Source organism: Colossoma macropomum, unplaced genomic scaffold (genome assembly GCF_904425465.1).
Source record: "Colossoma macropomum unplaced genomic scaffold, Colossoma_macropomum, whole genome shotgun sequence".
Classification (NCBI taxonomy): domain Eukaryota; kingdom Metazoa; phylum Chordata; class Actinopteri; order Characiformes; family Serrasalmidae; genus Colossoma; species Colossoma macropomum.
Genome location: NW_023494785.1, coordinates 43,471,094 through 43,494,630, shown reverse-complemented (window position 1 = coordinate 43,494,630; position 23,537 = coordinate 43,471,094). Strand labels below are relative to the sequence as shown.

Below are 23,537 nucleotides of genomic sequence, written 5' to 3'. Positions count from 1 at the left end.
CAGATCAGGGGACTGAGATGGCCATAGCAGAAGCTTGATTTTGTGTTCAGTAAAACATTTTTGTGTTGATCTGGACAAATGTTTTGGATCGCTGTCCTGCTGGAAGATCCAGTGACGACCCATTTTTAGTTTCTTGGTCAAGGCAGACAGGTTTTGATTTAAAATGTCCTGGTATTTTACAGAGTCCATAATGCCATGTACCCTTAACTCGGGTTCCCAGGGCTTTTAGAGGAAAAACAGCCCCATAACATCACCAAGCCCACCTTGAGTGTTTGTTGCCAAAAAGTAAAATTTTCATTTAATTTGACCATAGAACATGGTTCCAGGCCAGTTCCAACATGGCCAGTTCCAACATGGTTCCAACATGGCCAGTTTCAACATGGTTCCAAAGTCCCAGTAGCATTTAGCAAACTCCAGGCGCTTATGTTTGTGGTTAGATGAGAGGAAAGGCTTTTTCCTGGCGCACCTTCTAAATAATCTGTTGGCATGGAGGTGGCAGCTGATGGTAGTTTTGGAGACTCGGTGACCTCAAGACACTACTTTTTTCGGTAACTCTCCAACAGTGATCCTTTTTTTGCCTCTTTTACTGTCCTCCTCACTGTGTGAATTTCTTAGTATGCTTTTTACTCATCTTTACCTTGGGTGCCAATAACTGTGGAGGGCACTGTATGAGAGTGAATAACTCAAGTGTGGGTCCACAAGTTTAAGGGGTTAAAGCCTCCTTTGTGTTACACTATTTTAAAGAGAGGAAAAATACTACCGAATGTTTGTACAACCACCCTTTGTCTCTTTCAGATTGGAAAATTCTGGAATGGTAATTTAATATTTAGAGAATATTCATTTCGAAGATCAAATAGCTCTTTGTTTGCTCATTGTTTTCTGTACATCCTGTTGGGAAAACATTGCAAAAGAAGCCCAAATGCATGAACAGATAATTACAGTCCTTGTGCATTTGAATCGGAGTAGTTTGTGTTGTTTTTGGGACTGTTTCCTCTCGTTCAGCATCCGCAGTTTAACTGGTTACATAAGAAATCAGAGAGTAGACTGCTTTTTGGCTTTCTGTGTTATTACTGAAACAGATTCTAGTTGGCAGGCGAGCTCCTTTCAGAGGCGTAAGCTTTTACTTGTGTTTATATATAAGCTGTTGCACATTCACTATGTTACGTGGGGTTCTGGCACTCATGTTATTGTTGTTAACCTTATGAAACACTGTTGGCTAGAGCATTCAGTCCTTTTGCTCTGGAAGGGGTTTGTTGTGGTAGTGCTGTGCAAAATGCATGCAATAGTGGAGCTAGTTTCTTGCAGATTCCAGACTTTTGTAGTCGTTTTTGGAGTGTATTCCTCTGTTGCTGGAGGGGATGTGCCCAAATTCTTTTTGGTCTACTTGTAAGGATTATGCTAATCCACAGTAAAAAAAAAAGGCTATTTTGCATCCAACTCCAATTTGCTACTCAAGACAGACACAATTTGCAAAGCTCCCTGTAAGACACCTAAAGCAGCAGTGGAAGTTCTGTTTGGCTCACCACTGAGCAGGTAAACATATGGTAAGACACAAACCTCAGCATGTGAGGAGCATCTCTCAGCAGAAGCCGAGTTGGCATGTGATGCTGAGTGCTATCTGTGTGATATCCTGTGTGTGTGGTTGTGTGGGAGGGTGTTGAGATTAGGGATGGGACTGGGACCAGTTTTAATGATATATCGCAGTGAGATCCATGATAATCTTCCACTTTCGAATCTGAATTGTTCTGATAACTATGTGCGATTAGCATATTTTCCGAAAGTGATGGTGAGAGTAGATGTACTGCCAAGCATGCACCAGAATAGCACATTTACATAGTTATAATAGGGCCTGACCGTTATGAAAACTGTGCGTCCGATACTGATACTGACAAAAATTCTGATAACTGATGCTCTGTTGCTTTACTGACTAATATGCTCGTCAGTTCTCAGTTGTCACACTTCTTAAACTCAGAAACACTGAGTTGCAAATATTGCACTAAACTGGGGGCGGAGAATCCAAAATCAGTTTTGCAGTTTTGGTTTCTGTTAATTAATCATTTTTTCTTACTTTTCATTAGTTATTTTCATAAAAAAAAATGTGTTACGTTACTCTCACGCTAAAAGATAGCCTAATTATCAGTGCATTATTAGTGATAATTTCGCTGTTATGGATAAAACTGCATTTTACCATTATTAGTCTATATTATTGGTAGGACTGTCCCAAATACCATTTTTGGGCTCCAGAGCTTCCGCAGTAATCAACAGAAAACATTCATCATACTGAAAATCGGTTTCCAATGCCTGTGTTGAAAGCACATCCGCAACTTCATCCGCTGTAAAATCTGAATTTCCAGGCTAGCTGCTTTTCTCAGAGGGTGCTGTGGCACTTACTACGCAGCTTCCCTCTGTCTACCAGGCCCGCTAGACTCTCTTAGGCCAGAAACATGGTGAAACGTGGTGCTCAAACTGAAAACACTCTGTCCTTCTGCACGAACTCACTTACGTTCTTACGTTACTTTGGTGGTTAAAACACTCCATCCTGAAGGGGGCGCTAGAGGAATCAGAGAGGATATACTGTTATTCCAACATTCCTCAGCAGCTAAACTTGGACAAGTAGAGGAGAGTGAGCTGCTTTACCTCTTCTGTTGGAATGGAAAGGCAATAATGTATCATATTTTTATGTTTTTGTAAGCATCTTTGCGTGAGACTCAACTGCTCATCTACTATGGCAGTTAAGAAAGCACGCTGGTGGTACAAAACCACTTGGCTGTCGCCATAGCGCCCCTTGCTGTAATGCTCAGAATGCAGCCTGCGCTTGCAATGCATTATGAAATGCGCCATGATACATTTTTGAATGCGACTACCCGTGAAACCCTGTCTGCATATCTCGAAGTGTCTATGTTCGCGTCCTTGGGTGAAGTACGTTTCTGGCCTTAGTGGCGGGCTAGGGGTAACAGCACAGTGCATGCAGGGGTTAACCTGCGCTTCACGGAGGTGGTCTGTCTTGAGGTACGAAGGGCCCTATGAAGGGTCCAGTGCGGCGGGGCGCTGTTTGCTGCTGCACTGAGAACACATGCTGTCTAGCACCATGTTAGCGTGATGTTCACTGCTGTGAGTGAGCAGGATGTCAGGCGCCCGAGCTGAGATGGTATATTTAACGCTGCAATTAAAAAGTACAGACAATGTGGCGTCGCTGTGCCGCGCTGTAAGTAGCTCAGAGAAGAACTGTTTGTTTTGGGCTGTTTTAGGTTTATTCGTACAAGGAATTTTATGTTGAAGAGCCTCAATGCGGGTGGAGTGGTTTTCTGGAGTGGAGCAGAGGGCAGTGTTTTTAGCTGTTAGCACTGTTTTTTCTCGCCGTGTTCAGTCATGTACTGTCGGCTCAGGGGATCGAACCAGCGACCTTCCAGTCACGAGCCTGGTTCCCTAACCTCCAGCCCACGACTGCCCCCAAAAAGCCCACGACTGCCCCCATTAACAGTGTTAATTCAGTGCTGAAAACTAAACAAGCAAAATCTTGGTAACACTGAAATAATCGGTTTATACAAGAAAACTATTGAATTTCAAAGGCCAGCACTTAAAGCTTGAAATATTGGTCTGGATTTGAGCTGACTTTTGGACAGCTGATTATTTTGATTGTATCAAATTATTTTATATTAATTTTAATTTTTTTTTTGTCGGCGATCAAATGACGTTACTATTGTCGCTACATGGTAATTTAACGCTACGCTAACCAGTGAGTTTTATTTAGCACTGCTGTCTGTGATGATGGGTCAGTTTTAGACTGAGTTAGTTTTGTGTAGTTTTGTTTTGTTCAGGGCTGTTTTGTGCTAAAAACTTCATAATGTGATCTGGGTCGAATTCAGGGTCTCAAAGCTTAATGAAGTTGTTCAGGTCAAACTTGTCGAGCTGTATTTGGGTTTGGACCAAAATTTCAAGCCTGGTTAAATCTCGGACAGCCCTGTTAAGCAGCTCATCTCACCGAAACCCCTCCCTGTACAACTGAAACTCATTCCAGTACAACAAAATCTCCTCCCAGTACAACGAAATCTCCTCCCAGTACAACCGAAACTCCGACCAGTACAACTAAAAATCCTACCCGGACCAACCGAAACCCCTCCCAGTACAATCGAAACCCCCCCAGTACAATCAAAACTCCTCCCAATACAACCAGACCTCCTCCCAGTACAACCAAATCCCCTCCCAGTACAACCGAAACTCCTCCCAGTACAACAAAAACTCCTCCCAGTACAACCGAAATTCCTCCCAGTACAACCACAACCTCTCCCAGTACAAGCGAAACTTCTAGTACAAGCAAACCCCCGTTACAGCACAATCAAAACCCTTCCCAGTACAACCATAACTCCTCCCACTAAAACCAAAACCCCTCCCAATACAACCAAATCTCTTTCCAGTACAGCCAAATTACCCAGTACAACAAATACTCCTCCCAGTCCAACTTAACTCCTCCCAGTACAACCGAAGCACTTCCTAGTACAACCGAAACCCCTCTCAGTACAACCGAAACTCCTCCCAGCATAACTGAAACTCCTCCTAGTACAACTGAAACTCCTCCCAGTACAACCGAAGCACTTCCTAGTACAACCGAAACCCCTCTCAGTACAACCGAAACTCCTCCCAGCACAACCGAAACTCCTCCCAGTACAACCGAAGCAATTCCTAGTACAATCGAAACCCCTCTCAGTACAACCAAAACTCCTCCCAGCACAACTGAAACTCCTCCCAGTACAACCAAAACTCCTCCCAGTACAACCGAAGCAATTCCTAGTACAACTGAAACCCCTCTCAGCACAACCGAAACTCCTCCTAGTACAACTGAAACCCCTCTCAGTACAACCGAAACTCCTCCTAGTACCACTGAAACTCCTCCCAGTACAACCGAAACTCCTCCTAGTACAACTGAAACCCCTCTCAGTACAACTGAAACTCCTCCCAGCACAACTGAAACTCCTCCTGGTAGAACCGAAACTCCTCCTAGTACAACAAAAACTCCTCCCAGTACAACCGAAAAACTTCCTAGTACAACCGAAACTGACTGAGGTGTTTACATGGACGTATTCTATTCCGATTGAGCTATTAGTCAGATTACTAACTGATTATCAGGCTAAACGTGGCTACTTACAGTTATTCGGATTGCGTTTAATTAGCCAGGACTGGGCTGGATGGTTTTAGTGGTGGAGTTTATTCATGTACAAACACTTCCCCACACTATTCACACCAGCTCTGAGCTGCTACCAGAGACATAACGGCCCATCTGAGCCACCTATACGTTTCATTATGATGAATAATGTGCTCACTCTGTTATCCGCCAGCCAAGGAATGTCCATTTAAAACCCTGCCCTGGACCCAGTCTGCCCGCGGCCGACACGGAGCAGCGTGTTTGGGTTGGAAAAGTAGGATGAGGAAAGAGAAGGCGTTCAGCAGCGGGAGGGAAATGTGGTTTGGGGGGGGCGCGAGGGGGCTTAGCATGGACATCTGAGTGAAATTTCAGCAGTGATTGACAGAGAGGAGCGGAGGAAGAGGGAGCGCTGGGGGGTGTTTGGCGAGAGCGCGTTTCCTAACGAGGATCATATGAACCCCGACGTCTTCGATCATTATCTCTCTCCGTTTCATCCCTCTCTCCCTCTGTCTGCTCCTCCTCTCGCCCGTTTGTTGGTCTATAAATACACCTCTGCTGTTGACTTGCGTTCACACTTTCATGTGGATGTGAGTGATGAGGATCTACAGTGATCTGGTTCTGGATCTCCTCCAGAACACAAATAGATCTCCCCCAGCAGGAACGCACACGAGCCCCGTTACGCCACTGCAGCCCTGAGCCCCCACCTCACCCCCCCCTCACCCCCCCGCCCCGCCACAGCCGTCCTTTCACTTCTGTCCTTACCTCTCACACAAACTTCTGTCTTTTATTCGCTCTTTCTCTTTTTTCTCCTCCTTTTTTCTGCGTTCCTCTCACCTTTAAAGTTTTCTGTCTTTCATCCTTGCCTTTGTTTACTTTGTCTTTTTGTCTGTTTATTATCTTTTTTCTTTCCTTTTGTTCCTTTGTTTTCTTTTCCTCTGTTTTTTCTTTTTCTATTTTTCTAATCTTTCTTTTTTCTTTTACCTTCTTTCTTTCTTTCTTTCTTTCTTTCTTTTTCCTCTTTCTTCTTATCTTTCCTTCTTATCTCTTTCTTTCATTTTTTCTGTTTCTTTCTACTTTCTTATGTCTTTGTTTTTAATCTTTGTTTTATCTATTTTCTTTGTCTTTCACTCCTCTTTCTTTTTCTCTTTATGTCTTTCTTTCTTATTTCTTCTTTTTTCTTTCTTTCTGTTTCTCTTTCTTTCTCTTTCTCTTTCTCTTTCTTTCTTTCTCTTTCTCTTTTTCTTTTTTTCTGTTTCTCTTTATATCTTTTTTCTTTTTTTACACACATAAAGCTCTTTTATTTTGTTCTCTCTTTCTGTTGTCTTTCTTTCTGTGTGTGTGTGTTTGATCACTGCTGAAGAGACTGTTCTGGAGCGCACACACACCCACACACACACCCTGTGTCCTGGTTTAGGATCAGTGTGGTGGGCCGGGGGCTGTGGAATGTTCCTCACTGCAGCTGTGTGAAAGTGATTTATGGCTGTGTTTAAGCAGCAGCAGCAGCAGGAGAGCTGCAGGACTCAGAACCGCGACATGTTTATCAACACGACTCTGTGTTACTTTAGATAAAGGGTTAAATACAGTATGTACGAAGTGTTAAACTTTCAAAAGCCCCGCCCATTCAGCCTACAGCAGTTTAGCCCCTCCCACTCAGTCTACAGCAGTTTAGCTCCACCATTCAGCTACAGCAGTTTAGCTCCACCATTCAGTCTACAGCAGTTTAGCTCCACCATTCAGCTACAGCAGTTTAGCTCCACCATTCAGCTACAGCAGTTTAGCTCCACCATTCAGTCTACAGCAGTTTAGCTCCACCATTCAGCTACAGCAGTTTAGCTCCACCATTCAGCTACAGCAGTTTAGCTCCACCATTCAGTCTACAGCAGTTTAGCTCCACCATTCAGCTACAGCAGTTTAGCTCCACCATTCAGTCTACAGCAGTTTAGCTCCACCATTCAGTCTACAGCAGTTTAGCTCCACCATTCAGCTACAGCAGTTTAGCTCCACCCATTCAGCTACAGCAGTTTAGCTCCACCCATTCAGCTACAGCAGTTTAGCTCCACCATTCAGCTACAGCAGTTTAGCCACCCTGACTGAATATCTTTATACGTATTGTTTAAACTAAAGCTTCTTTCTCCGTCTCTCCTCAGGTTGTGTCCAGGCTGGTAGTCTGCACTTTCCTGGAAAGCATCAGTGCAGTAACTCTCCATCTGCCAGAGAAGCAGAGAACACCCACAGAGACCCAAAGGGACATAAAGCCAGGAGGAGGCCTGTAATTCAGGATGAGGGTGACCAAGCCTGCGACCGAACAACAGCTCATTTTATTCAAGAACAAACCAAGCTTCATTCTAAACAGCCCAGAAACACAGCATCGTCCAGAGCTCAGCCAGCGCAGCGTTTCAGATCATTTAAAACAAACCCTCGAGGGCTGAAGATCGCAGCTGGACACGAAGTGAAGAAAAGAGGACCAGGACGGCCGAGGAAGAACCCTCCACCCTCGCCACACAAACCAGTAATGTATTAAAAATATAATGCAGTATAATCCATAGTAGAGGAGATCTGCAGACCTCTCTCCATTTAAATGTCGCTCAGCGCCGCCCTCTAAAGGCGTCATTAACAAACATCAAATAAACAAACGTCGCTCAGCGCCGCCCTCTAAAGGCGTCATTAACAAACATCAAATAAACAAACGTCGCTCAGCGCCGCCCTCTAAAGGCGTCATTAACAAACATCAAATAAACAAACGTCGCTCAGCGCCGCCCTCTAAAGGCGTCATTAACAAACATCAAATAAACAAACGTCGCTCAGCGCCGCCCTCTAAAGGCGTCATTAACAACCATCAAATAAACAAACGTCGCTCAGCGCCGCCCTCTAAAGGCGTCATTAACGACCATCAAATAAACAAACGTCGCTCAGCGCCGCCCTCTAAAGGCGTCATTAACAAACATCAAATAAACAAACGTCGCTCAGCGCCGCCCTCTAAAGGCGTCATTAACAAACATCAAATAAACAAACGTCGCTCAGCGCCGCCCTCTAAAGGCGTCATTAACAAACATCAAATAAACAAACGTCGCTCAGCGCCGCCCTCTAAAGGCGTCATCAACAAACATCAAATAAACAAACGTCGCTCAGCGCCGCCCTCTAAAGGCGTCATTAACGAACATCAAATAAACAAACGTCGCTCAGCGCCGCCCTCTAAAGGCGTCATTAACGAACATCAAATAAACAAACGTCGCTCAGCGCCGCCCTCTAAAGGCGTCATTAACGAACATCAAATAAACAAACGTCGCTCAGCGCCGCCCTCTAAAGGCGTCATTAACGACCATCAAATAAACAAACGTCGCTCAGCGCCGCCCTCTAAAGCCGTCATTAACGAACATCAAATAAACAAACATCGCTCAGCGCCGCCCTCTAAAGGCGTCATTAACGAACATCAAATAAACAAACATCACTCGCTGCTGCAATTAATATAAAATCTTGATAACTCAACTAATCAGTAATGGGTAGATTGCTTGATTACTAACAGTGACAGTCTTAATGTTCTGTTATATTTTGCAATATAGTGTGAATATGTAATAATATATTTCTATGAAATATTCTTACAGGGCTCATCTCCGCCGTCTTTACCTTCTGCACCTCAGTCACCTCCGTCGCTCCCTGAGGAGAAGGAGAATTCGGGAAAAGGAGAGAGCAGCAAACGACAGGATGATACAGTGTTAGAAGTGATCGAGGCTGTGATTAATGGAGAGCAGCGAAAAAGAGGAAGAAAGAGAAGAAACGCTGAAGGAGAGAAAGATGAGGGTCAGAAACGAGGGAACGAAGAGGAAGAGGTCACTGAGACTCCCTCAGACCTCCACTGCTCCTCCACACCCATCGCTCCTTCACCTGAGCATGCTGTGGCTGAGGATGCAGATGAAGATGCATACAGCCAATCAGAGAAGACTTCTGCCTCACTTCCCAAAAAGAAGTATTTGTGGGCGGGGCTTTATTCAGACGTCTATAAAAGTGAAGAGTGAGTTCAGACGAAGCGTTTCACATTTACACTCGGTTCAAAATGTCTGAGTCAGTTGTTTTATTAATATGTTCTGTTATTTTACATACAGTAACAGTGATAAAGACTGTAGCCTTCAGTATTATAAACTAAACAACAAAGTTCAGCAAGACCTTATTATATCATAAATAATTTACTGTCATTATCCAACTACATCAGTTTGTCAAATTATACTCCACTTTTGAATTATGAGGCATTCTGCACATTTTTTTTAAAACTGGATATTAATTGTATAATAATTTAATTCTGGATATTTGTTAAAACTTCATTCTGGATATTAATTTTATTGTAGTTTCATTTTTAATGTTAATTTTTTTAAAACTTCTTTCAGTGTTTATTTCAAAGTGCCATTCTACATATTAGTTTTATTAAAACTTCATACTGGATACTAATTTTATTAGAACTTCATTCTGGATATTAATTTTATTAGAACTTCATTATTAGAACTTCATTCTGATATTAATTTTATTAGAACTTTATTCTGAATGTTAATTTATTAGAACTTCATTCTAGATATTAATTTTATTAGAACTTTATTCTGAATGTTAATTTTATTAGAACTTCATTCTTGATATTAATTTTATTAGAACTTCATTCTAGATATTAATTTTATTAGAACTTTATTCTGCATGTTAATTTTATTAGAACTTCATTCTGGATATTAATTTTACTAGAACTTCATTCTGGATAATAACTTTATTAAAACTTCATTCCGAATATTAATTTTATTAGAACTTTATTCTGAATGTTAATTTTATTAGAACTTCATTCTTGATATTAATTTTATTAAAACTTCATTCCGAATATTAATTTTATTAGAACTTCATTCTGAATAGTTTTTTTTTAGAATTTAATTCTTGCATTCTAATTTTTTTATTTTATTATTATTTTTAGAACTTCATTCTGGATATTAATTTATTAGAACTTCATTCTGAATAATAATTCTAATTCTAATTTTTAATTGTATTATTATTTTTAGAACTTCATTCTTGATGTTCTCCTGCTTTCTCTGTCATTTTAGAAACTTCCGCTGCTCTGATTATCATTTTGGACATGATCGTCTAACATTTCATCATTTTTGTTTACAGCTTCATACAGATGATCTTACAGTTCTGAAGCTGTTAAGACGAGCTGTTTTATCAGCAGCCAGATCAGTTGTGTATTATATATATATATATTACACAGAAATACAGTGATTCCAACCTTTTGACCATCTGTGTATATAAATCTACTATATCTAAATAAAGCACTGACAGTGTCAAAGTCTTGTCTGATCATCTACTTTTAACCCTCTACTGCACGTGTTATGAGAACAATTTAAAAAATGTTTGATTCATTTTTCTTGCATAAAATGGACCTGATTATTAAATATCAAAACCTTTTTTTAAAATAATGTGTGCAGGGGTCATTTTGGTATATGATGCCTTGAGGCAACATTGTGCGGCAATGAGAAGAAATGATATAGAGCTGTGTTCCCTGAAGTGGTGAGACCCGGCATGTGAATGGCTAGATCCATTCCACTGCCGCACAGTGTTGCTTCTAGGCCACAAACATATTTCTGCAAATTCTAATAACAAAAAAATGTATACTGAATGTTTAAAAAGAGGTTTAAAAGTTCCCACTAAGAGACAGCATAACCAGGAACATGCTTTTTATAGACATACTCAAACTGTTCCCTTTATTGCTAACCCTGTCACTGTCTTTAAATATGGATACTGTTATTGTAAAGTGAGGAAAATGGCTTTGTTGCCCTGAGGCAACATTGTGCAATAGAGGGGTAACAGGACTTTGGAAAAAATCATTGTCAACCTGATGTATGTCTGTGTTCCAGGGTTCATGAGCCGGAGGAGCCGAGCTCGGAGTGTCTGGATTATAATCCGGAGGAGCACGAACACGGCCTCCTGCCTGCACCTGCACACGTGGGTGAGTGTCTGTCACTGAACTGAACAGAGACGCTGTAGAGACGAGCAGCTTTTAGAGAAAATTTGATTCTCTCAGGGCTCTGAACATTGATGCATTAATGCGGCAAATTATTAACAGCACAGTTTTCAAAAAAATGTTTTTTCCCAGTTTGACCCTTCGTCCCGTCAGTAGTGGTCCAGGCTGAAGCCCAGCTGCAGCGCTGTGTTTCACCATAACGCCCACTATTAATTTTCTCCTTTTGTTTCTGGCATCCATATATCAAAATTCTGACTTTGTATGCACATATTTGGGCTCCTCTGGTCAAATTACAAAAAATAAAACATAATATACACCGGTCAGGCATAACATTCTGACCACCTCCTTGTTTCTACACTCATTGTCCATTTTATCAGCTCCACTTACTATATAGGTGCACTTTGTAGTTCTACAGTTACAGACTGTAGTCCATCTGTTTCTCTGATACTTTGTTAGCCCCCATTTACCCTGTTCTTCAGTGGTCAGGACCCCCATGGACCCTCACAGAACAGGTACTATTTGGGTGGTGGATCATTCTCAGCACTGCAGTAACACTGACGTGGTGGTACGAGTGGATCAGAGTCAGAAACCACATCATCAAGTCTATTAGAGATACTGAACAACTCCACACACTTTAAGACAAGTGTGAAGATTTAGGCATGCTGTTAGCACCATGCTAATTAGTGGGGTATAATCGGCTATCGCTTGTTAGCTACATTAGCCTCATAGCTATAGTGTAAAACTAAAGCAGCAAACTTCAGATACCAAGCATGTCTTAACTGGTCGACCACATTTGCAGGTAAACTTTCAATGCTGGTTTTGTTTTTTTTGGCCAAAGTATCACTTTAATCCCAAACTCAGATTCTGCGTATGTGTGTGTGTGTGTGTGTGTGTGTGTGTGTGTGTGGGACAGGAAAGTACCTGAGGCTGAAGAGGATCGACTTTCAGCTGCCCTACGACGTCCACTGGCTCTGTGCACACAAGAAGGTGCTTGTCGTCTCTGTATTGAAGCGTGTATGGACTCTTTTTTCTAGACTCTATTTTAGTTTCATAACTCTTCGTTTCTCTTCCTCTGCAGCTGTTTGAAATGCCTGACAGCCCACCATCAGCGAAAGCATGTAGTAAGTGTCTGAATGTCTGTGTCTGTGTAAAAGGTGTAAAATAACTCCTGAGTAGTGAGGCTGGTTTGTCTGGGGATGTGGTCTGAATGCTATGTTCTCCTCCTTCACTCCTTGACTAATTCAAGTACAGTATTGTGGAAAAATCAGAGGCCACCCTTTCGTTTATTCAGGGTTATTAATTTTTCAACGTAAGGAAAAAAAGCAGAGAACGTGCTGAACCGCCCGGCAGGCCTACGAGAGTCTTTTACTGAGTCACTGACTGACTGAGTGACTGACTGATGTCTATTGTTGAAACACGCATGTACTAGAGTCGTCCATAATGAACAGCAGGTGGCGCTATGCGCATAGCAAGCACATGTTGGTCTGCGGCTTAATAAGGTGGCACCTCGCTGACCCTGCAAACAGTTACTTTGACAACCTACTGTTTTGGTGCCCACAGCGTTGTGACAACGTTGGAATGTAATTCCTCAGAAAGTTGTGACAACGTTATCTGACAACATTGTGACAACGTAGTGGCAGCATTGTCAGTCCGTTGTCACAGCCTTCAGGAATCCTCCTAAGTTCCATTATGTTGTGCTAGAACTCCATGGAAATTTTGCCAAGTTGCCAACAGGAAGTCATAACACCACACGGCAACGTTACTGAATATTATACAACAGTCAGTTCTGGCCACGCAAGCTGATTGGTTGAGAAGCGATCTGTTATTTTGCCATAACATCACGAGTTTTTCACAAACACTGTATCACTCTGCTGAGATGCTGTTGCTAAGCAACAACTTTGAACGTTTATACTTCTTACTTTGCCACAAACAGAAAATGGACACTTTTAAGATCACATTTGACCGACAGCCGACTGGTCAGGCTCTGAAGATGAGACGACGCTAAATTCCCAAACTGTCATCACCACTGAGCAGCTTTTCAGTCGGCAGCTGTGACAGAAGAACAGCTGAACAACCTGGAATCAGCCAGAAATGAACCCAACACCATTCGCCAAACTAAATGGGCTGTAAGATGCTTTACAGACTGGCTGGAACAAAACAACATTAATACTGATCTGGCAAAAACTGACAAAACTGAGCTGAACTTGATATTGCGGCAGTTTTATGGCTCAGTCTGATTTGATGAGACTCTGAAGATCAGACTACACGTTTGGTGAATGGTATTCGGTTCATTTCTGACTAATTTATAGCTAAATTTATTTTAGAAAATAAACTAAGAAAAATATAACAAACAACTGAGAGAAAAATATAATGACTAGTCCTGATATAAAATGATTTTATAGAAATTTTGCTGACACTGTGCTGATTAAAATTGTTTACTAAACTAATTTATGAAGGATAATGAAAAAAAGAAATGTAGGGAAAATGAGTAAATTGGACTGTGAGTGGAAAATGAGCGATGAAAAGTGGCATTTTGTCTAACACTCTGCTTAACCGCCAGTAGGCCGCCTGGAAAACGCTGAGCATAAAGCCAGTGGGCCGCCATCGGGCCAGGAGTGGCCCAATGTCCTTTTGCTATGTGGGGGCTAGAAATGAAATTAATCAAAGGGTGGTCTGTGACTTTGAACAGTATGTACCTAATTAAATACATGCCTATTAATATCAGTTTGATATCAGATATCCTCACCCAGCCATAGTGAACAATATCAGTGATTCTGAAAGCGGCAGCGGTTCTGCCCGGCTGCCATCTCAGGCATGTCCATCTGATAAGTGGACTGTCCAATTAGATGCACCATTTAAGCTGGGTTTTTGGAAGTAAAATCTGTCTCTGACTGCAGGCGGTTCCTGTACAGCCCCTGTCGAGGGGACCCCTCAGCACTGCGATGATGACTCTCCCCACGCCAGGTAAGGACATAGAGATTTGCATGCATTTACGGCTTTGCTTTATAACAAATACATATTTAATGCATCCTTATTTTGGTTTCATGTAGAGTCCTTGAGTTTACATCCTCTCTATCGACAAGTCTTTAGAACCTTCTGTGGAAAAAACAGCAAAAACATGAGCACATTTTTTTTCATATTCCTGAACGATGCTGTTGTGAACTGGAAGAGATGAGAGGAAATGAGCCGGGTTTTGTTTTTCTTTGGGTTGGAACAGAGCCTGTGATGCATTCCCTCAGAGGAACAGAACACACTGTGCGAGATATCGCTGATATGTCCCTGTGCGTCTATCTGATGGTCATGACTGTTTAAAGGGCCGGTATCACTGAAAAACAAATGGTTCTTGCTTTTTCAAAGTTCGTTTGTTGTAGCATGTAAACCGATCAGGCATAACATTCTGACCACCTCCTTGTTTCTACGCTCATTGTCCATTTTATCAGCTCCACTTACTATATAGGTGCACTTTGTAGTTCTACAGTTAGACTGTAGTCCATCTGTTTCTCTGATACTTTGTTAGCCCCCTTTTACCCTGTTCTTCAGTGGTCAGGACCCCCATGGACCCCCACAGAGCAGGTAGTATTTGGGTGGTGGATCATTCTCAGCACTGCAGTAACACTGACATGGTGGTGGTGTGTTAGTGTGTGTTGTGCTGGTGTGAGTGGATCAGACACAGCAGTGCTGCTGGAGTTTTTAAACACTGTCCACTCAGTTTTTAAACACTGTGTCCACTCACTGTCCACTCTATTAGACACTCCTACCTTGTCAGTCCACCTTGTAGATGTAAAGTCAGAGACGATAGCTCATCTGCTGCTGCACAGTTTGTGTTGGTCATCCTCTAGTCCTTCATCAGTGCCCACAGGACGCTGTTGGCTGGATATTTCTGGTTGGTGGACTATTCTCAGTCCAGCAGTGACACTGAGGTATTTAAAAACTCCAGCAGCACTGCTGTGTCTGATCCACTTGTACCAGCACAACACACACTAACACACCACCACCACGTCAGTGTTACTGCAGTGCTGAGAATGATCCACCACCCAAACAGTACCTGCTCTGTGAGGGTCCATGGGGGTCCTGACCACTGAAGAACAGGGTAAAAGTGGGCTAACAAAGTATCAGAGAAACAGATGGACTACAGTCTGTAACTGTAGAACTACAAAGTGCTCCTATATAGTAAGTGGAGCTGATAAAATGGACAATGAGTGTAGAAACAAGGAGGTGGTCAGAATGTTATGCCTGATCAGTGTATATCACTGTTAAAGGCACAGTACAATTAAACAGCTTGTTAAATTCTAGGGGACAGAGAGAGCTTGAAAAGATTAAAATTGGTGGTGATAGGAACCAGGGGTCGCCATGACTACAACACAAATATAGACATTTTATTTACTATCCAGAACCACCAGTGAACCTACACGAGTCTTCTGAGTTTATATGGAATGTTGATGATGGGAAATAGTGGAAAATCTGAAATAGTTAGCTTTCTCCATGTATCCCTCCACCATGAATGTTCTTTAAATTATGTTTTAGTCCAAAATCTCTAAACTATTGTAAAACAGTGTCTCAGACATCAGGCAGCATGATAATTTCATGTCATAACCTTCTGTTAGGGAGCTTTTAGAGGTGGACGTCTGGTTCCTATGGCTTTTTGTAGAACGGATCATTTCACATATTTTACACCTTTTTTTTTTTTATACCTTTTACACCTTCCTATATCGTCGCTGTCCAAAGAAAAACAAGTATCTGCAAAATGGTAACTTTATAGAAGAGACCAAAAACGTTTAATTAAAGCCAATGTGAAGATATTTTATTCCAAGTCATTTATAGAGCATTGCTATTGGTCCAATCATCAGGAAATTTTCATACGGTGTAAAGGACAGCCACCATGTTCAAATGATGCAGATAACTAGAAATCAACAAAAATGGAGATACGTTTTCTTTGGACAGCGACGATATGCAGGAATTTAAAAAATCCCCTTTAATCATTCCCAGGTCCATAGACAGGGATGACCAGGCAGATGTGCCAGAGCTGCTGCAGGAGGAGATCCAGCTGAGCCATCAGCTTCTCCAACAGCAGGTCGTCCTGTCCGCACTGACTCAAGCATGTACAAGTGAAAGGCTGAGTATTTGACATCAGTGTCACTCAGTCTGATTTTCTCTTTCTCCTCTCGTTTACAGGAGGGAAGCCGTGACAATGAGAATTTCCCCTCGCCGTTGTCTAGCGAGGAGAGGTACCGGAAAAATCTGTTTATCCACACTGAGATTTATTGTCCTGAGAGAGCAGAAGTGTTTCCACAGCGCGATTGTAGACATAGCAAAGCACTTCCTACACCACGAGTTGTATAAAGGGAGGCAAGGGCCTTAAGATAACATGGAATTGCAGGCCTGTCAGTTACTGTCAGCTGGTGAGCCATGTACAGTACATTAGTCCTCAGCTTGAAATGACAGATTTCTAGGGCTGCACAATGTATCATTTGTTAATTGTTATCACATTTTTAATTAACTTTTGCAATATTGAAATCTAAGAATGCTGCAATATGCAAATTTGCCTTTATTAATTTTGTGTCCTGACCAATCACAGTCCTAGATGGTCTTTGAGGCGTTCATATGATCCATATGAGCTCTCTGAATGTGTTTAACCTTTTACACAAGAGCCAAAAAATCCACTTTCCTCCTGTTTTCAGGTCTCTTCTTCAATAATGCTAATAGAATGTGTTTTTATGGAAATACCCCTCATTGCTCGCTAGCAGCTCAACGTATAGTCACAATATTTCACACACAGAGAGACAACAGTGTCGTAGTTCATCTGATAACAGTGTTATGGGGAAAATATTGTATTTGATTATAATAATTAAAAATATCAGAGTTGATTTGCCAAAAGAGGCTTCTGTATATATGTAGTATGTATATGTAGTAGTGTGGGACACCAGATCATTACGCCTATATGAGCTTGTTGGACTATGGGCATTAATATGGAATTGCCCCCTCCCCCTTTCAGTTACAGTCCCAGCACTTACAGTTGTCTGGGGCAGATCTAGCAGGGCAGACATTTTACTGACATGTGGCAGAGGTGCCATCCTATGACAGTGCCATGTTTAAAGTCACTGAGCTCATCAGTGCGACCCTCTACTGCTAGTGTTTGGCTATCAAGACTGCAAAGCTATGTGCTTGATTGTATACACCTGTTAGCAGTGGGTGACACCTGAACTCCATGATTAGGAGGGGTGTCCACATACTTTTGGCCATATAGGGTATGTTGAGTACTTCTATAACACTGAACAAATGTATGGATCATAAAAAGACCAATTATGGAGCCTGTAAACAACAACAGTGACAGTGTAGCTGACTGGATTAAGATTAAGATTAAGTGACACTTATTAGTCCCACAACGTGGAAATTTCACCTTTGCATTCTAACCCACCCATTCTCAGTTCCTCCTTAAATAGTTTATTTTTGCAAATGTTCAATAAACATCACTGTACCGATTTTACCGTACCGTTTTTTTTACTGTACCGTTTTTCAGCCTTTTTAAATGTAGCTCTGCAAAACTAAATGTCATGATACTAATCTTGTACCTTGAGTTGTTATATTTTAGCTGGTTTGTGCATCTTATTCATTTATTTTCACCAGCTGTTTGATTTTTGTCCTCCTGCTCCCTCTTCATCATCTCTCTGTTCTCCTTGCAGGACTTTTGTGATGAAACATGGCGTCTTCCTGGTGCGGAACTACGAGAAGATGAGGGCGAGGCAGGCTCTGCTGCTGCTGAGAGAGGAAGTGAGAGAACAAGAGAGGGAGGAGAAAGGGAGCAGTCAGAGCGAGGATGGAGGGAATGGAGAAGAGACGACCGTCCAGCCAGGTCCAGGAGTGTGTGTAGTTGTTGAGGACATATTTGTGGGTGTGCGTGTGCGCTTGCTGCTTTTGTGGACAGAGTGGGAAGCAGTTTTGCGGAAATCTGTAAATAATGCAGGTCTGTTCTCACTGCACAGCTGTCTTAATCCGGAACATAGAGACGGGGTTATAATAGGGTTAAAATATGATGTATAGATAAGTAGACTACACCTGTTTCCACGGTTACGCTACACCCATTTAAGAGGTTACGCTACACCCATTCCCATGTTTACACTTCACTCATTTCCATGGCTACACTACAGTCATTCCCATGGGTTATACTTCGCTCATTCCTATGGTTACTCTACACCCATTCCCATGGTTACACGTTGCTCATTTGCATGGTTACACTGCACTCATTTCCATGGTTACACGTTGCTCATTTCCATGGTTGCACTACACCCATTCCTATGGTTACACTACACCTATTCCCATGGTTATACTTCACACATTTCCATGTTTACTCTAAACCCATTCCCATGGTTACAGGTTGCTCATTTCCATGGTTACGCTACACCTATTCCCATGGTTACACTTTGCTCATTTAATTACGAGGAGAGCCTAATTAATCCTGTTTAAAGTGTTTAAAATGTTCAATACAAGTTACTGTATTATAGATTTTGATAGTATTTTTAAAATGCAGGGTAACTTTGTCTGTTCCAACTTATCAGATGTCAGAAAAAATGAATATCATGTATCATAAAAAAGCTTCTTGAAGTATATGACATTTTGTCATATCGTCCAGCTCTATGCTTTAGTAAGTCTATGATTTAGTAACTGCCTTGTCATGAGTGCTAAAACCGAGATCAGAGTTCACGAGTACACCAAGGCCTCCTGCTTTTCTTTAGATTTTAGGGCTCTCAAATCCAGATAGGCAGCTAGTCTGTGCCTCTCATTGCTATTCCTGAATAAAATTATCTTTGTTTTATCTTCATTCAGCTCCAGAAGGTTTTGTCCCATCTAGTTAGTGACGTTCTAAAGGCACAGGATAATCCATTCTTCTGAACTGAAGTAACCTTACAGATTGTTGCTGTTCTTTAGCATAAGCAGTAAAGCTAAATTTAACTAGCGTTAGCTGGCAATCTGAAGCAATCTAACATTCGTGGTGGGCATAAATGTGGGTCATTCTACAGCAACATCCACTTTTCTGTCTCTCCATAGGAGTCACTGGTGTTACTGATCCTCATTGGTGTTACTCATAATAAAGGAAACACCAGAGACATTTTTATGAAAAATGCATTTTACAAAATAACTGCTACAGAACATCAAACCACATGTCGTCAATCATGGAATATCCACTAAAATATGTAATTTAATCCATTTGTATTCTATTTTTCACAGTTACCTCAGAATAAAGTCGGTCACACCAGTGACTTCAGCTAAAAGCTTCATATGAAATCATGAGCTAAATGAGAAAATCTCTGATAACTGAAAGACTCAGTGGACTCACCATGTGCTTTTCTTCATAGATCCTCAGAAAACAGGTAAAAGGAAGTCAAGTGATGTCATCAGTGTGACTTTTATTTCAAAATAAGAGATTTTCTGTTACGTAGTAACACCAGTGACACGACTCCTGGGGACAACTTTCAGTATATATTTTATAATATTTATTTGGCATTTGTTTTCTTTATGTCATTTAATTTATATATTCCATAGTCATGTATAGATTATTGTAGATAAACCTGCAGAAAAGCATGTTTTTACTTCAAAATATGGCCTCATTCTTCACACATGACTGTGAGGACGAGCTCTTCTGTGGTGCTTGGAATTCTAGATAATTGATTTAAAAACTATATTAACAATAACAATATTGCTAAATTGAGGATCAAGAAGGTGTAACTGTTCAAATAACTTACTGTTTTATTTTAAAATGAAAATAAATTGTAACCCTAACACTTTTTTTTTAAGTGTAATATATCTGTAAACGCTAGGGACACAAAAATGGACATTTCTGTAGAATGACCCATGTACATACAAAGCATAAAATAGCTTTCAGGTTTTGTGTATGTTTGCATGTCTGCATATTGCTGTGACACATCTGCTGTAAAAGTATCGGTTTGATAAACTGCCACGATGCTTTACTACATATCACCATGTAGATTCTGTATCTACTACTGATAAATAACAATCACTACTTATTATGATGGAAAATTTGACATATTTTACCTTTAGTCTTTGTGTAGCTGCTGATATAGAGGGCGTGGTGTTTGATGCAGCTCAGCACACTGTCCTGCTTTTCCACCACAGCTTCTCTCTCTCTCTCTCTCTCACTGTTCTCTCTCTCTCTCTGTTCTCTCTCTTCCTGCGTGTCCTTCATCTTTCCTTTGTGTGTGGGTCACAGTGTTGGATCTGGTCCCTGAGCGAGTAGCCAAATGGCCCAGAAAGCTCAAAGCAGTCACTTTTCCTCTCTCACCTCAGTTTGCTTTAAGTGTATTTCAAAGGACAGCGAGCATTTGGTGTTTTCAGAACAAACTGTTTTATAACAGATTATTCATTTCCATGAGAAGTTTACATACACTAGTCTTTAAAGGGCAGATTAACACTGAGAAACACATTTCTGAAATAACATTGTTGAAATCTTAAAATGTACCTTTCTGGCCCAAACAGTCCATATGTGGAAACTAAAAGCTGTAAACACAGCCCGTTGAAATCTCCGTTCTTGTGATGTCACAACCATGAATGCCTATTCAGCCTAATTTAGCCCCGCCCATTCAGCCTACAGCAGTTTATCCTCCCTTTCAGCTTACAGCAGTTTAGCTCCACCCATTCAGCCTACTGCAGTGTAGCCATTCATTCAGCTTATAGCAATTTAGCCCCGCCCATTCAGGCTGCAGCGGTTTAGTGCCTCCCATTCAGCCTACAGCAGTGTAGTCTCACCCATTCAGCCTTCATTAGCTTGGCCCTGCCAATTCAGCCTACAGCGATTTGGCCCCGCCCGTTCCTCTTGTAGTGATGTGGAGTGTTGTTCCTGCTGGCAGTCTGTAGTTATCAGTGTGGAATATGTGGGAAAACTATTGAATGTTGTGCTGTTTGAAGCTGTCAAGAAGCAAACGGATCATTGCGGCTTCCAAAGCATCCACACGTCTATACGGAGCGCCAGAAGTTTATTTATCATCCTTGTCTTTGAAGGTTTCAGTCTGAACTTCACAGTGTTTTTAAGGGTTACAGAGAGGTTGAAAATGAATCGTGACTGTTTTTGGTACATGAGAAAAGGAAACTGCAGAAATGTGGAATTTGGGCCTCTAAAGCTGTGAAAAAGCGTGTATGTGCTCTGTGTTCTGCAGACAGGTGCCTGAGTGAGCAGAGGAGTGAAGAATGCCCTGAAAAAGAGGAGCAGTGCGGACCCCAGAGCGGAGACCTCTCTGACACACTGCAGAAGATCTGGGACAGCATCGTTAGTTGCAAAGGTACGGCTCAATTCAGGGCGTCTCACACGGCAAAGACAGATCGCTCCTCACTCCGCCTCTCCGCGTCCCCCTGCTCAGCACAGCTGTTCACACAGCAGACAGAAAGTTAAAGGGAAATTCCACCAGATTTTCAAAAAGTCTGCAGTTAAGATAACGGTTAAGATGTAAACAGAGTCATTCAGAGTGGTTTGGTGTGAAACGCTCTGTTCTAGAGAAACAGAGTCAGAATTGTTCACAGTGGTGATCTAGAAAACTAATTACCAAAGAAAATTTCTAATTTATCATCATCAACATTCCATATAAAAGCTCAGAAGACAGGTGTAGCTTCACTGGTGGTTTTGGATAGTAAATAAATGGTTAATAAATAAAAAAAATATATAAAATAAAATAAAAACGATTGTCGCTTGTCATATAAAAGCCTTTTAGTTTCATTCCATTCGCCAAACTAAATGGGCTGTAAGATGCTTTACAGACTGGCTGGAACAAAACAACATTAATACTGATACGACAAAACTGAGCTGAACTTGATATTGCGGCAGTTTTATGGCTCAGTCTGATTTGGTCAGACTCTGAAGATCAGACTACACGTTTGGCGAATGGTATTGGGTTCATTTCTGGCTGATTCCAGGTTGTTTAGCTGTTCTTCTGTCACAGCTGCCGACTGAAAAGCTGCTCAGTGGTGATGACAGTTTGGGAATTTAGTGTAAGGAGCTGGAGAACGAACTGCCGGCTGTGCAGCGAGTGGGCGGAGCTCGTTACTCTGACGTAGCAACAAGCTGCTCATTAAGGAACTATAATTTGGTGAAGGAACTGCGAACATTAAAACATATTAAACTTTATTTATTTAACTGTTGTATAAAAGCAATAGAACACTCGAGGAGTGTGTTATCACCAATAACATCACGGCTGTGATGATCTACGGCAACCAAATCACAGCCGTGATGTTATTTCGTGATAACACACTCGCTCTCGTGATCTACAGCTTAAGTATTATTTTCTCCTATTATTATTTTGGTATTGAGTGTTGTGATACTACGGCTGGTATCAGTATAGAAAGCAAAATAGCAAATAACATATTGAGAAGTAATAGAAAAGCAAAGATCTAACAGACGTCCCCTTTTCATTTTCCATCTCTCTCTCTCTCTCTCTCTCTCTCTCTCTCTCTTTTCCATGCATCTCTGCAGGATCATCTGGACAAATGCTTACGGCTCCTCTGCTGAATCTGTGCTCCAGAAAGAGGTGCGTTTGTTTACCAGAGAATTTGGAGACAGTAACTCTTCTGACCACTAGAGGGAGCTGAGATGTTTTTGTCTTGCCAAGAAAAATAAGTACATTATTTTTTTCTTTGTTTTCTGCGTACGTGTGTGTGTCCACCACAGGTCAGACTCTGCTCTTCTGGACCTCAGCATGGTTCAGAGGCAGCTCCACTCCGGCCACTACGACAGTCTGGAAGCTTTTCACACAGACATGCTCAAAGTTTTCCACTGCGCAGAGGTCAGTCGTCAGTCTGTGTCCTGCTTTCGTACTTAGAAATGCTCTGCGTTGGGGTCTTCAGTGCAGATCACTGAATCCTTTGGTGGGGGCGGGAATTTTAACCAATTTTGCTGTTTGAATATCTACATTTTTACACAAATAGCAGTAAAAACTCCAACGACAAAAAGATTTATTATGCTTTCACTAAAATGAATAAATAAATAAATAAATAAATAAATAACGTGGGAGGTTTAAAAGGCCCATATAATGGAAAAACGACTTTTTCTTAGGTTTTTATAATAAATATGTTTGTCGTATTGATATGAAACCCATCATGCGTAACTATTTTTTGTTTTTCTGTGTATTATAATAAAAATGAACCAATTCATCAGTTCATTTTTGAATATATTCAGTGGTCATGAGCTTCAGTGGACGTGTCTTAGGCACAAAAATGCCCACATGCACTAACTTACAGGCCACTATTCTAAACCGAACATCACATAATTACAGTTGTGTGCAAAAGTTTGGGCGCCCCGGTCGTTTATTTATTTTACTAATTTTATTAACAGATCTTCTACAGAGACACACTTCTGCACATTTTAATGCACAATTACTGTTTATTTACTGAATTTACCATATTTGGGAAAAC

General features: G+C 41.4%; 1 protein-coding gene across 6 annotated transcripts in view; it reads left to right on the top strand.

Annotated features, from left to right (window-relative positions):
* LOC118825376 (histone-lysine N-methyltransferase ASH1L-like) overlaps positions 1 to 23,537 on the top strand; it is a 42,174-nt gene that overhangs the window by 15,223 nt on the left and 3,414 nt on the right. For 4 of the 6 annotated variants that reach the window (XM_036595978.1, XM_036595973.1, XM_036595965.1 and 1 more), the window contains exons 4-15: positions 7,288 to 7,649; positions 8,743 to 9,149; positions 11,020 to 11,111; positions 12,040 to 12,113; positions 12,205 to 12,247; positions 14,024 to 14,090; positions 16,113 to 16,197; positions 16,299 to 16,351; positions 17,807 to 17,986; positions 21,297 to 21,415; positions 22,600 to 22,654; positions 22,795 to 22,909. In XM_036595978.1, coding sequence (XP_036451871.1) covers positions 7,288 to 7,649; positions 8,743 to 9,149; positions 11,020 to 11,111; positions 12,040 to 12,113; positions 12,205 to 12,247; positions 14,024 to 14,090; positions 16,113 to 16,197; positions 16,299 to 16,351; positions 17,807 to 17,986; positions 21,297 to 21,415; positions 22,600 to 22,654; positions 22,795 to 22,909 — 1,652 coding nt within the window. Of the gene's footprint in view, positions 1 to 7,287; positions 7,650 to 8,742; positions 9,150 to 11,019; positions 11,112 to 12,039; positions 12,114 to 12,204; positions 12,248 to 14,023; positions 14,091 to 16,112; positions 16,198 to 16,298; positions 16,352 to 17,806; positions 17,987 to 21,292; positions 21,416 to 22,599; positions 22,655 to 22,794; positions 22,910 to 23,537 lie in introns of those variants that run through there. The other 2 variants (XM_036595992.1, XM_036595996.1) reach the window with 2 other exon arrangements.